This window comes from Exophiala viscosa (assembly GCF_022695815.1).
Source record: "Exophiala viscosa unplaced genomic scaffold EDD37scaffold_13, whole genome shotgun sequence".
Lineage (NCBI taxonomy): Eukaryota > Fungi > Ascomycota > Eurotiomycetes > Chaetothyriales > Herpotrichiellaceae > Exophiala > Exophiala viscosa.
Window position 1 is genome coordinate 122677 of NW_026944365.1, and position 14110 is coordinate 136786.

General features: G+C 51.4%; 3 protein-coding genes across 3 annotated transcripts; 1 reads left to right on the forward strand and 2 right to left on the reverse strand.

Moving 5' to 3' along the window:
• Positions 1-138: 138 nt before the first annotated feature.
• EDD37DRAFT_169748 (uncharacterized protein) lies at positions 139-3478 on the forward strand. Its single transcript, XM_062809855.1, has 2 exons — positions 139-2367; positions 2420-3478. Exons 1-2 carry the CDS (start codon positions 528-530, stop codon positions 3079-3081), a joined length of 2502 nt encoding a protein of 833 aa, XP_062666129.1. The 5' UTR covers positions 139-527; the 3' UTR covers positions 3082-3478.
• On the reverse strand, positions 2818-5287 carry EDD37DRAFT_169866 (chitinase). The gene is made up of 2 exons (XM_062809856.1): positions 3920-5287; positions 2818-3838 (listed from the first exon to the last, which is right to left on the reverse strand). The coding sequence occupies exons 1-2, from the start codon at positions 4956-4958 to the stop codon at positions 3258-3260; spliced, it is 1620 nt and encodes a 539-aa protein (XP_062666130.1). The 5' UTR covers positions 4959-5287; the 3' UTR covers positions 2818-3257.
• Positions 5288-8617: 3330 nt separating this feature from the next.
• Positions 8618-10124, reverse strand: EDD37DRAFT_569573 (nucleotide-diphospho-sugar transferase; the record flags this gene model as incomplete). Its single annotated transcript, XM_062814229.1, has 3 exons — positions 8618-9095; positions 9161-10030; positions 10084-10124. 3 exons carry the CDS (start codon positions 10122-10124, stop codon positions 8618-8620), a joined length of 1389 nt encoding a protein of 462 aa, XP_062666131.1.
• Positions 10125-14110: the final 3986 nt, after the last annotated feature.

The following is a 14110-nucleotide window of genomic DNA, read 5'->3' on the forward strand; positions in this document are numbered from 1 at the left end:
GATAGCTCCATTGTCCACTGCAGAATTGACAGTTGAACAGTAAAAGGCTGCGAACATGGTTGGGTTTTTTACGGATACAAGAGATCTAGAGTTCGGGAGTTTCGGAAAAGTCTTCCCAGTTCAAATTCATAGGGTCGCTTAAATGAACTCCAGCGCCCCGACGGGCTGATCAGGGCATCATCTTTTAACTAAAAATCTCGTTGTCGTCACCGTTGGACCGTGGTGGACGATCTTCTTCGCACTCCATCCACTCACTACCAGTACCCAGCAACAACTCCAGTCTCGATCGGCGGAAACATCAACTCGTCCACGCTCGTCGTGCTCGTCCTTTTCCTTGCCCTGCAGTGCCCTGCCACACTTCAAACCTTGTGCGACCTGCATCATAGGTCGCCCCGCGCCTGGCAGATCCTGCAGCTGCCCGATATTCACTGGGGCTCAAAGCATCGCCGTCTCCGTTTTCGCAACGGTACTTGCCATGAACTAAGACTCTTCTCCTCTCTCACCCAAACAAACACGGTACCCGTCCCATGGATACGCCTCCTTCGAAACGAAAGTCCCCTGCCTACGATGATCATGGCCCGCCCTCCAAGAAAATAAAGACTCTGTCCGCCGAAGAGCCCGCCCAATACAGCGATGCGGTGCGAAAGAAGCTCGCTGCCACCTCCCGTACGGGGCAGGCATGCGACCGATGCAAGGAGCGGAAGATGAAATGCGACACCGATCCGATTGCCTGTCAACCATGCCGCCAGAAGGGTCTACGTTGTTATACCACCGATCGTGTGACGGGTCATGCCAGAGAAAGAGGAGAGACAGACCGCGCAGAAAACGAATTACAATACTTGAAGGAACAATTGGCCGCTTATCAAATCAGATACGGCCCTTTGCAGCATTCTGAGACGAATGGCGCAGTCCATCCGACAATAAAAGACCCTGTGGCCGTACCGCTCGGATTTCCTGCGACCTCTATTCCAGAAGCGCGTTATGTCGGCTGGCCAGCACCGGAAAATTCTGCGCCTCTCTGCTCGGGCCCAGTCAAAGGAACCCTGGTTGATATCCTCGATGGCACAATAGACATTGCCGGCTGGGATAGTGAGATGATGCAGGAGTATCCCAAAGATATCATGAACCGGTTTAACCTGTCGAGAACATCCATCATCAACACCATCACTGGTTTCCAACGGGTGGAGGATCCCAAGGCACCCCCAAGAGAAGAAGCACTGCGAGACGCCAATCATTTCCTTGTCATCATGTCGCAATATGTCCCCGTGGTACACCGGCCATCCTTTATGGAAGTCGTACACAAATTCTACGACCAACCGTCTTCGCTGAGTGCGCCGGAGCGTGTCCAATTGTTTGTGGTCTTCGCCATCATTGCTCACCAGTCAGCAGTGCGTAACCATTACCACGCAGCCGAGAAATTTGAAGACTCCCACAGATACTTACACTATGCGCTGGGCTTCTACCGTGAACTTTGGCATGACAAATCGATCGCATCTATGCAAGCGATGGCTCTCATCATTGTCCATTTTCGAAATCTGCCCAAGCCCGGGATTTCCTGGAACTATGTCCATAAAGTGCTCGTCCGAGCGATCGAATTGGAATATCATCGAGATCCCGACAAGATTGAGCTGCCCGAAGGCGAAGACGACCCCCTCTCAAAAGAACTGCGGAAACGGATCTTTCATTCCATACTGGCAGTATGTGTAACGACTGGTTGCAGAGTGGGTTTGCCTGCGCCGTGGCAGTTCCAGCACATTGATCTACCGCTTCCCAAGCCGATCAAAGACTCGGAGATCTCCAAGCAAGGGATCTCTTCCGACTTATCAGGCTTGTGTGATTTCTGGCCATGTCTGCAGCTTGCGAAGTTACTTCCCCTGCTAACGGAATTGCACAATCACGTCATTGCCGTCAGAAAGCCTGCGGCAGAGTATCTGCAGACCGTCGATGCACTAAATACGAAAATCGTGGCCTGGCGTCAAGATTGGGACGAATCCATCAAATATGAGTCCAAACAGGTCAACCTACACGTGGCGACCCTTCTGATGGAGACATGGGCGGCTGAATACCAGTTGAACCTTTACCATCCGGTATGTTGTGCAAGTGACGATCCGGAGGTCATGGAGCGGCACCTTGAGATCTGTCATAAGGCCGCCAAGCGCCTTCTGCAAACCTTCCATACCTTGTCTAGCAGGTACAAAGGTGTCGACTTTACCTGGCATTCGACATTGGCATATGCCATGGGCTTTGGCATCACCCTGTACGTGTATGGAAGAAAAACGGGCCGGACGACACTCGAGCAATTTGAAGCCATGAGGAACGAATTGAAAGGATGGATGTCGTTGATGGCCTATGCCGACCTCGTTTTGAGTAAGTACTGACCCGAGTGAAGAGATATTGGAGTCATTAACAATCCAAACAGGAACTGGCAACCATTTACAGGGACTATTCCACCAGCGTGTTCAGACTCTCGTGGAAGAGTACCGGCGGCTTCTAATCGACATCAAACCCTCCAAAATACAGATACCACTTGCCGCTGTGAACGGATCCGGCATGAGCCAGTACGACCTCGAGAATCAGAATGCGTTGCAGTATACGGAGAACGGCACGTTGCCCGATCGCCGGAACAGTCTTCTACCACCTATGTTCATTCCTGGAGGTTCTATGCCAGCACAAAGTCCGTCACAACTATCTCCCGCCACATATCAACCGCCGCAATGGTCGCCCTTGTCGTTCGCGTTTTTGCCACAGCCGCAGGGCCAAAATCAAGTCACTTCGCCGAGTTTCCCGGCAGCATACTCGAATTCAATAACAGCTCTCTCAACGCCTGGCCAAGTCCAGGCCGTCCCTACTTCGCTGGCTTCGTTGCTTAATGAGTCGGGCAACATCTACGCCAATTATCCCACGCCGCCACATTCCCAGAGCGGTGTGAACGGCGTCAATGGGATGAATGGAGTCAATGGAGTGCACGGCACCGAGTCGTACATGTCTTTCCAACCGAACCACTATTTTGACGGACCTGGACCTTTGACTTGGCCACTTATTTCCATGCCTCCTGGTGGACAGCCTGGCAGCCATGAGTAGTGCATGATTTTTTGCCCTTGACTGTCCAATGATTGCACGAAGAAGATGCTAGCTGAGAGACCCCGGAGACCCCAGGAAGGCATGATTGTAAAATTTGGTAATATATTGTATATCATAATTCAGATAGCTATCATATGAGATGACATTTGATCTTCAGGCATCTTTCGTGAGTATTCCTACGCAAACACTTCCCTCACAATCTGAGCATACGTCGTTCCATTGTCGCCACCACCACTTTCTACCTCGTACGCTCCGTCCCAGAACATCGCGCCCGCAAGATTAGGCAGGTCCAATGCTGCAACTTGTTGCAAGATAGATTGGTACTCAGACACACTAACAAACCCGGACCCGGCACCTGCAAATGCCGGCGTTCCGATCAGCAATCTCGGCGCTGTAACGCCATTGTTGATATTCACGAAAGTCCCAGCCATACTACTCGCGGATTGACGTGGCCAGAATCGCGACGACGAACGCTTCAGCTTACTTGTTGAAGTATTTTGTAGGGCTTGCGACCATGACTGGACCGAACTGAGGAAGCCTTGGCCAGCATTGACTTGGCAAGATGGGTTGTTGTAGAATTGCACGCCGAAGAAGTCGATGTACGGTAACAATTCCGGAACAGGGATCGATTGGTCTGGCTGCGGGCATTGAGGGGCGGCGGTGAGATAGTATTGTTTCGAGGTGTCGGTGGCCAAGAGGCTGCGGAGTGTGGACATTAAGATTGCGAGATGTGGTTCGTTGGAGGGGGATTCGTTGTCTATGCAAAGAAGTTAGCTATAGCCCGACATATGGTTTTACAAAAGGAAAGCAGGATGCCATGGTGAGTTGTGGTACTTACCAAGATCGATTCCATCCAAGACGACGCTACCGAACGGGCGAATCGGGGATGTTGACGCGTTGGAACCTCCTAGGAACAAAGACCACAGCGTGTTCGCGGCTTCGAGGGCCATTTCGTCGCTGGGGATGGCTAGGTTGCCGGTCGATCCGCCGAGGCTGAGGAGGACTTTCTTCCCCTGAGACTGGCACGTCGTGATCTGCGAGTTGAAGCCGTCGCCGACGCAGTCGAGCAGGCCCGTGGCACCGGCGGCTTGTTGTGCGGCGCTGGCGGCCCAGCAGTTCGAGCCTAGGTTCAAGGCTGGCCAGCCTCCATTCGCGAACAATTCGGTGACGAAGGCCAGGATGATGATGTCGATTGAGGGATCGTTGCAGATTTGGGTGAGTGGGACTTTGCTTGTGAGGTCGGTTTGGGAGTAGTATACGACATTGAGGTTGGAGGCTTGGGGGTTGAAGGTATAGGTTGTGCTCGAGGAGGACGACGGAATAGTGGATGTGATATTGGTGTTTGTCGTAAAAGCAGGGGCAGATGTCGTTGTTGGTGCCGTGGTTGGGCTCGTTACTGATATTGTGGTTGGTGTCGCTTCTGTTGTCGTGGTTGGTATGGTTGCTTGTGCCGTAACGAGTGTTGTCGCAGGTGTCGTCGCGGTCGATGATGCCGTGTTGAGGGCAGTGATGGGTAAGACGGTTGAAGAAGAAGAATCGGAAACAAGTATTGGAGGAGCGATGTCGTATAGAGAAGATAGGATTTGGATCAGCTGGTTCAGTGAGCTGCCCAGATCGCCCAGGACGTGGGACAATTCATCGGAAAGAGTGCTGGGAGTGCCTGAAGGCTGCGACCCGGCCAATTTTGTCCAGTATTCCGCGTTCGGATCTCGGCGTCTCAGGTTGGCTACGAGATCTCGATGAGACAGCTTGAGGTTATCAAGCAAGTCCTGCGCATCGCTTGCGATTTCGTTCCGACCCGGTCCCAAGGCGGCGATGGGACTGATGCATAATAAGAACGGGAATGTGAAAGAAACAAGAGAATTGGAGATAAGCATCTTGGAATGAGTGACAATAAACAGCAAAAGCGCAACTCATAGATCCAACAACGCCTGACTCTCGACTTATACCTAGGCATAGAAACATGGCTGGCCCTTTTGAAACATTTCCATACCTTCGAGTCCGAGACATGGCGGGCTGGCCCAGGAATTCGGTAGGGCTGGCGACCTTTACGGCTGCCACTGTCTGTGCACTGACTGTTACATACCAGCCAGAACAACACGAAGCCTCTTCGTGATTTATGCCCTGAACATTCGAATGTCTGGAGTGGGCTAGGACGCTCACTGGAAGTCCCTGCTGGACTTGACACGAGGAGTGTCGGGATTGTTCTGTTGAGAAGATATCTTCTCTTCCACTGCACGTACCGCAAACAGGAAGGTTGATGATGGGAGCCAGGAGAGCAAAGGTTTTGAGACTTGAGAAGGGCTGGGGGAGATTTGAAGGAAGAAAGACGTCCCTTTGGTACCCAGGTAAAAGTGGAAAATGATATAGTCTGACGACATCTGGGATACAGGATCGACACATATTTTGCATTGCATCTTTCAGTCGGACTTTCCGAGTTTTGTATTTGTGTCGTCAATATCTTCGCCCCTCCTTTCTGTCCCATATGCCACTTTTCATCCCCAGTGTCCGGGTGCACAGATTTGGTGAGACACCTTCACAACTCTGCGGTAGACTCCAGCTTTGGACCAGAGACACTTCTCCTGAGATTGCTGTGCCTACCTAGATACTTGAGGTACAGGTCGGTTCCTCTCTGCACCTTGTCCCGACTTGATCCGTACTTCGCCAATTCACGGATCCGAACCCATGCACGAAGCCTCAAGCAGACGTGGCCCTGCAGTAGATGTCTCTCCACCTGATCCATATTATTATGATGGGACGAAGGAGTTTCAGGCATTCCGCATAAAAGTTAACCAGTCCTTTCATCGTTGGCTGGATTTCTCGGACACCGAGGCATGAGATCGAAAGTGACCGCCACGAGAAATGCTCGGATGGCTGGCTTGACTATGATGAGCTCCAGCATGGACCGAAGCCAGCAAGATCAAATGTGTTGGTACACGTAGGATTGTAAGCGGTCACTGCCTAGGTGAGCATTGCAGACTTGCGTGTGCCAGGTTAGGTTGCTTGCAGAACATCCTAATGCAGGTGCATCCCACAACAGCAGGTACGCAATCGCCTTCCTATTTGCGACGGGTTCATCCTCCCGTTCCTCGAGGTCAACATGGTCCGAGGACTTGAGCAAGGCACGAGATACCCATCTCGATTGATCTTCTTCCATTTTGAGGCGGTCGCAGGTGCTTTAATTCTGCCATCGATTGACCTCGTGCTGCCTCCAATGCGAGTATGGCTTGAAAGATGGGTACCTAGCATGTTCGATCTTCAGCCCGCAAGTGCCTCAAGGGGACTTGTGTTCGCCTTCGAAGGCTTACTGGAAAGTATGAAGCAGGTACATCTTTTGTGATACTCTTGCTCATCAAAGTCAAGTATATGGCCTGTACTGTGGATATGCACAGCTCCGGCATGTTTCGCAATTGGATGCTGACCTGGCTCGACGTTGCCTTCTACAAGAATTCAAAAGGAGCCAACAAGACACCGTTTGCACATGCTTGATTGCCGATAGTCAAGGGCCACGATTGCGATGCATCGCATGTACCCCAGTAGCGAGCTTGTTGAACGAGGAAACAGCCCCGAGCCGTCCCGCCATGGCGCCTCCCCCTTGCCAGGGGTTCTGTTACACCACAGCAATCGACCTCGCCTAATGTCGAAACGATAAATCAAAAGGCTGCGACAAGGTTGCGCTTCTAGGAGTGCCACATAACAAGAGTGGGCGACGCCATAATTGCATATGGGATTGGTCACGAAGATCTACTGCGCTTATAGCGACATCGAAGTCACAGGTCCTTCAGACCTATGTTGTCGACAGCGATATCCTTGGTGGAGATCAGGATCTGATCCTTGCCAGATCAGCGATTGCGCAGTCAGGAAATTGGCCAACTCAGCCTCACATCGCCAGCGGACAAGACAGGCAATTGCATCATCCGGCCATGAATCAATGCGGACTCCTATGCATTGTGTCCTGGAACTGTGTTTGCCGACGTACAGGTTCGAGCTCCATGATCAGAAGCACCGCATCACTGAGTCTACCAGATTGATCCTCATGCATAAGACGGAGAAAGCTTCCAGCCAGGGGTCGAGGTCGGCCCCTGTCTTCATCACGAAATGAATGCAAGCCACACCCCAGACTGTCACAACACGGCTTTACACTTCAACACGCCGCGTTGAATGCGAACGCCTGGCGGAGCTACCTAGTCCGCAACAACTTCGAGATGACATTCCAGAGTTCGCTGAATAGCACTATCCAGATTACGAAATGCCGGTAACACTAGCCGACATATACAGTCACCGTACCACGTCCGGCGATGCTGCAGTGTGCTGGCGATCCAAAGCCATCATCAGTATGACACGACCCTCACTAGCCTTGTCAACTCACCAAATGGTCTGCAACTTGTCGTAAAGGGCATCGTACCGCAGAGTGCCCGGTTTTCGCACTGCAACAAGTCACTCCGAAAACTCGATAACGCTGCCAAAAAAAAAGAAGTAACATGCGCTTTACACCTCGAGAGCACTCGCATAACCTTGAATGCGCCGTTCGCTTCTCCTCTCACGACGCTGTGTAACCAGCCCGAAGCGGAACACGAATGCAGCCGAATACGGTATATTGGCAATCTGCCGGCCGCTGCATGTACAAGTCTTAAGATGCTGTGTAACAACCCACCCAAACAACCCCGGCAGATGATACCCGGGACGTCGATATGCTGTGTGACCAACCCCGCCCCAAAGCAGTCAGTGATACCGAATAGGAAGGAGCGCACTGGTACTGCGAAAAGGACCAGGCAAGAAGACAATACTAGAGACGATAATGGTAACGTGGCGCGGAGATGAGAGCCAGAATGCAGGAGGGGAAAACAGAGAAGAGGAATGGAAACGGGCAGAAGGGCGACACAAGGGCATGACAGGGTCATAGATGGCGGCATACCCAAAAGCGGTGCCCAGAGAAAGACAACCTGAAGAGCGAAAGGAAAGAAATGTAGACCAGCATTAATATTTGAAGACCATGCCACCCAGGATGTGAGAGATCATCATCATCTTTTAGTGCTATCTGCACATTTGAGAGTCTCACCACTGCATTTGGCAGACTGCCTCCCATGTCGCGTGATCTCATTCTCATTTCGTGCCCATCCCATGTCCCGCAAGCACAAGCATAACAATCTCAATCGCCATGATCATCAATGTAAAACCCAGGCTCCTCTGCTATGCATGTGAAAGGAAAAAAGGTCCGAGGCGGTTGAGCTCCCGGACGATGTAAAAAGAACTCTGCCCATGCCGCTGAAGAACACTCTTGTCTCTCTAGCGCAAGAACACAGCAAACAAACTCGCAATCTTTTAAGGTCCATCAGCCAAATAGCTGCGGGTATCGAAGAGGAAGCCTCCCACCAGCCCTTTTGTTGTCCGTTACATTCCGGTATCTGTCCCCCTGTTTTGAATTGAAAGAGAGCGTTGCTTTTGTGAAGAAAAGAAAGCAGTGTGGTCATGAAATCAAGGATTCGAGAGCATGTGCACCACAAAAGAAGAAGAGTCCAAGTGGTCGAAAGGGTAATTATGCGGAAGGAGGTTGAGTAGTGCGTTTCGAATCGTAGGCGGCGTAGAATCTCATGTCGTCGTTAGGTAGGAGTTTTTCGTGAATTTTCTCATCCCTCAAGTCGAAGGTGGTGTGTGGTTTGGACTGCTTGATCATTCTCGTATCGTCGCTGGCGTCGGCGTTGGCACGGCTTCCCCATGTTGTCTCACTGAGTGTGACCAGTGCATACATCTTGATGGCACCATGGAACCAACCAAAGAGGATGGATACGGGCCACAAGAAGACATCAATGGGATAGCGGACAAAGTGAGTAACCAGCTTGATGAACTTTGACAAGGTCATCCATGCCAGAAAAGCATAAAAGGCAGTCCAAGCTTGTTCCGCTGGCCAGTCTGCAACGCCTTTCCACAGTAAGAACCATAGAAGAAGGTCACCGACAATAGCCGGGGGCGACAGAGTTGTTAGATGCACTGCGTACAGGCTCCATTGCTGGCATCTGCAGAAGCAAAGATGGTCAGTGCCAAGAACGCGCATGGAACAGGGATTCATGTCCAAGCTTACCTCCAGATGTGACGCTCAGCAAACATGCTGGTCACATTGCTGCGCCAATTACTGCGTGCCCACCTCAAACATTGCTTCAGAAATTTCGAGTTGTCCTCCAGGGTAGTCTGAACCTCGCAATTGGGGTGGTACTGCATGTAGGTCTGATGACCATGTGAAACCATCCAACGGGTGAGGAAATTGTCGTCGTCTGCATTGAGCTGATACTGGCCAAACCACCACTTCTCGTTGGTGAAGCCATCGGTGAAGTTGACATCCTGGAGAATGCTGGTACGATAGGCACAGGTGCGTCCTGAAAGACATGGCACACCACCATCCATGTGAGTGGTTGCAGCACAGTCGAAGTTCCGTCGCTCGAGGTAAAGAGCTCCCAAGAAGCCGTAAACCCGCTGTGAGAAAGTCGGATTCTCAGCTCTTCGAAGTCTCTGGCAAGTGACCACACCACCATACTTCTTGTCCTCGAATGGTGCCAGCATCCACTGCAAGGTCTGGATAGGCCACGTGACATCATCATCGGCAAAGACGATGATCTCCGTCGTGACTTCTGGGATGGCTCTGGCCATTTGACGTCTTTTGTTTGCCTGCTTAACCGACATACATCTGATACGGCCAGCTTTTGCCGCCGGCATCTTGGCCATGGTCTTCTCCGCTTTGTGCAAGTTCTCATCGATGGTCACCAGGATCATCTCCTTAGGCTCCGTCTGCATGATTGAGCCTATGGTCCTCTCCAACTCTTCACCCTCGCCATCCAAGGTAGGCAAGATGACTGTGACATCCTCAGAGGACAGTGTCGGATCTTCTGGGATTGGGATGGGCTTGATGGTCCAGAATGCCCAAAGGTTGACCACGAGACGGAGATATCGATAGATGCTAGACATGGTCAGCAGGCTAGCCGCAGGACAGTGATGGCTCGAAGTACTCACAAATAGCATACGAAGGTGTTGAACCAGGTATGCGGCTCCATGACTGCAGATCGACCAGGGTCCTCAGTCAATGGGGACTCTGGTGGCAGGGCAAACAAAAACGACTGTAAGAGTGGTGAAACCACTCAAAGCAACCCGAAAAACAAGGACAAGCAAGGACGAGGAGGACTTATGAGAAGGACATGAGGGATATGCGAAAGACACAAGGGAAAGGGAGACACGAGAGAGGGACTGGAGATAGTCAGGTACTTGAATGTGAGAAAGATGGAGGAAGAGGAGCGCTAAAACACAAGTGAGAGGAAGTGACGCCCTGGTCAGTAAAGGATGGATGCAGGCGAGTGAATGAGTTTACGCAGTTGTTAGTCGTGCATGATGTTTGATTCGGCTTGACTCCCCAGAATAAGATGAGCAGCTTGTGATGTGAGCGTCAATGAGTTTAGCCGCATTTGTTTGATGCAGGTGTTGGATGAGTGCTTTTGCCGCAAGGGCCAGGGCTGGAGGGCCTTTGGAAAGGCTCATCTGAACTAAACTACGCTTGCTTCTTACATGTGTATGTACCCCTCTATCGGACAAAGGAAACGAGGGGTGGGGGAGGATGTTGTGGATATGTTTTTTTACCTAGGTCCTAGGTATACTAAAAATCTTGGACTGGGGGTGTCTCTGATAGCGCTACGAGTGACTGGGCCTGCAATGGTATGGGTGCTGTGGGTGGTTAGGCGTGTTATTTGGGCTCTAGCGTAGTGCCTGATGCCTGCAGGCCGTGGTGGGTGGGTGCGCAATATGGGCGCATGCAAGCCAAAGCCAAAACATACCTAGATATGTGGGCGGGCCGATGGCGGCGGCGATTCGATTCACGAGCAACCCCCATGTGCATGCCACTCATTCTCACACACGATCCTCATCAGAAACAAACACGAACTCGACAAGAGACGCAGCATCATGCTTCGAATCATGGTTCTTTTGCCTGGATTTACCATTGTGAAGCTCTTATTGACAGGGTAACCGCTGTCAAATCTCACATGGATGACTCCAGAAGTTTCAACTCCAAGGTCAGGTCGAACGAACGGCTGCTCGTCAACATGCAACACCTAAACTTAGTGACGAACTCGTTTGTCAACTCTAATGACCGGGGTCATCATCAAAGGTACGGACTAAAGGGCTAGTGACCACCACTGGCAGTGGCTTCCTATTACTGTGTCTCTACTCAGACCACTGACCACCCACAAAAACATCCTCGTCATGATGTCTGCAGCCGCCTGCTCGCTTCTCACTCATTTAACCGCAGCGCTATCGATGGCCAACAGGCACTCGAATACCTCACGTTTTATGCAGATTACAGCCTGTTGAGCGTTGCATCATCGTATCCCTCCTTCTCATCCACTCTGGATCAGGTTGCCGGTCATCCTATCATTACTCGGACCAGCCATTCTTCAAGATGCCTCATACGTGATTCTCATTCTTCAACTAAAAAAGGTGGACGATCAATCATCAAAAACAAGCACAAGCTCCACGAAATGTCAGACGGTGCAAGCAGCATGGCCTGTGTGACACTGACTGGCGGGGTTGGCAGCGGCGGCGGCGGCATGTTAGCGACTGGTGGGCGGCCAATGCAGCCGCTGACAGGGCCTTGGAAAAAAGCCACATTATTCAGACGCCTCTTTGCTGCCTTTACCAGCAAGAAATGGTTCACAACTCCGTCCGACACATGCAATTCATTCCCGCCTATCGCCCGGCCAAACCTTACCTCATCCTCTCCTACTCCTCTACCATCAAAGAAAAATCTTTACAATGTCAGATGGTCCATGGTCAGATGGTCAGATGGTCAGATGGCTGCCACCAGCTCCAGCAACCGGTGGCAAGCAAATTCGTAACACCCTCGTGCTCGGTTTCGACATCTGACACGGAAGATCCTGCTCATCTCAACATAATGTCGTTTTCTTCGCTAAGAGACTCCGTTCGGTGTCCGCTTCCTTGCCGCCATCACGAAAATGAAGATCTCCACCATAGTATCGATCATTCGCCGCCAACTTCGCGTCGACCGGCCACTCTTTGTACCATACCAACTCTCTGCGAAGCCAACCCCATCATAATTGCTGCAGGTTCAGAATTGCTAGACTCGAACCGTGGTTAGATTATGTTGCGGGTGGTGTTTCCATAAGCCAACTGGTCAACTGCAAGAGAGTCTACAGTCCACAGTTTACAATGTGTCAGTTCATGTTGTTCTGAAGCAGCTACGCTCGCCCGTCAGCCCCACACCTGTTCTCATCAACTTTCGCTCATGGCTTTCGATGCGAGTCCAACGGGCATTATTCCACCAATGTACAGTCGTCCTGAGAAAGTCTGATGCGAAAGGATTGTCAAGTGCAAACTGTCCGAAGGACACCCGAACGCTGACTACAAAACTACCAATTCAACAATGCGAGAGAGGTAGTCCCAGCAAGCGGGCTCCTTGACAAGTCTCACAACTCATGAGCATGTCGACTTTCATCGGCAGATCGGCTCGACTCGCGAGGAGCTTGATTATCGACTTCAATCTCATACTCAATTGATTATCTTGCAAGGCGTCCGGCCTGTCCACCTCGCTTTTAGGCCTCAGTTCTCAGTTTTACGATCAGCTGCACTTTGCCCGCAAGGGTCCAGCCCAAAATGGAGCTTTGCATTGCCAAAAGGTCTGTGCACTGCTGGCGATCCACCGCCCCAGATGGCGCAATGCATGATGCGACTCAGCACGGAATCACCCGCAGGCCCTGTTGTGACCTTTGTAAGAACAGACCTAAACATCCCACTACGTGTCCTTGTTCGGCCGCCTTCGTTAGCTGGTTGCACAGATATTCCTTTCTCTGTACCACTCAAGGACAAAATTTTGCAAGGTAGTGTCGACGTTGTTGACGTTGCAATCATTCATGTAACAGTGAAATCCTCAATATGCTCTATTTCTACGGCTCCCACTTTGCTGGATCAGTGGAAAAGATCCCTAAGTGTGCCAATGAACCAGTTGACTGCCGTCAGTCTTACTGATATGAAGTGATCGGACGTTGCACGCGACCTGAGGTGACGATCATCGACGATTTGACTTATAATGACCTCCATTTCTGAGAGTATCCCTGCAGATGTCTTGGAAGCAGATGACCTTTGGAGAGGGCATGGGCACCTTGCTATCTATCATGGGTAAGACGTGCCGTCCCCAAGGCGGCAGTGGACGAACCATTCAAGAAACTCTATCTAAACGCCATCGTGGTGACCAAACTTGAAGCAGGCCTCCAAGGCCGCCACCATGGCGACCTGGGCGAAATTGGGTAACTTCTGGCAGGACTTTCGGCCTTGTGCAGTTGCCAAGCGCAAATGATCACGTTTGCAGGACTTCAAGGCCTGCGGCCAGACGTGGTTGACAGAAAAGACAATCACGCCACTGCGCGAGGACGCTGGACCGACCCATGCACCATTATGAATGGTGCATAATGGTGCATGTGTAGACTCTTACCTCATGGTCTTGAGTCTGATGTTGCTATGAACACGATCTGGTTTGCAGGGCTCTTTTCAGAGACCAACAACATTGGATACTGACGCTGACCAGGGCTTATCCTGGTTGACATGGAGGGGCCATGCACCCTGAGGTGCATGGTGGCGTCCCTCCCTCGCCCATCTCTTTAGCGTCATGCCATCTCCACAACCAGCTTTGGTGGGTCGTGTAACCGACCCCTCTCGACACATGCTTGCAGAAAGCTGCATCAATCCCGCATCTTACAGTCCGTCTTATCGAGCGAAATCTTTCAGCTTCCTTTTCCTGCGACACTAAAACTGCACCAGGTTGCTATGGCACTCTGGTCCCTATTACACTTATGCTTTCATGGAAGTGAGGACGGAGAACCCGTTCGTGACAGGCCGTGTGCGTCCTCCCCTTACAAGCTGTTGAGTCAAGATGAAATAGTATCATGCTTGGCGGCAGTTGAATGTCTGTGAGAGCCTCTCTCTACGAGATCAGGTAGAAGTCGTGTGCTTCCCGTGCTGATGTCCAGGCGTGCGCAAG

Bases quoted from the DNA above. Each gene is read 5' to 3' on its own strand.
- EDD37DRAFT_169748 (XM_062809855.1), top strand. From the start codon at position 528: ATGGATACGCCTCCTTCGAAACGAAAGTCCCCTGCCTACGATGATCAT. The intron at 2,368-2,419 runs GTAAGTACTGAC...CAATCCAAACAG, and splicing joins CTATGCCGACCTCGTTTTGA to GAACTGGCAACCATTTACAG.
- EDD37DRAFT_169866 (XM_062809856.1), bottom strand. From the start codon at position 4,958: ATGCTTATCTCCAATTCTCTTGTTTCTTTCACATTCCCGTTCTTATTA. The intron at 3,839-3,919 runs GTAAGTACCACA...TTCTTTGCATAG, and splicing joins CTTGGATGGAATCGATCTTG to ACAACGAATCCCCCTCCAAC.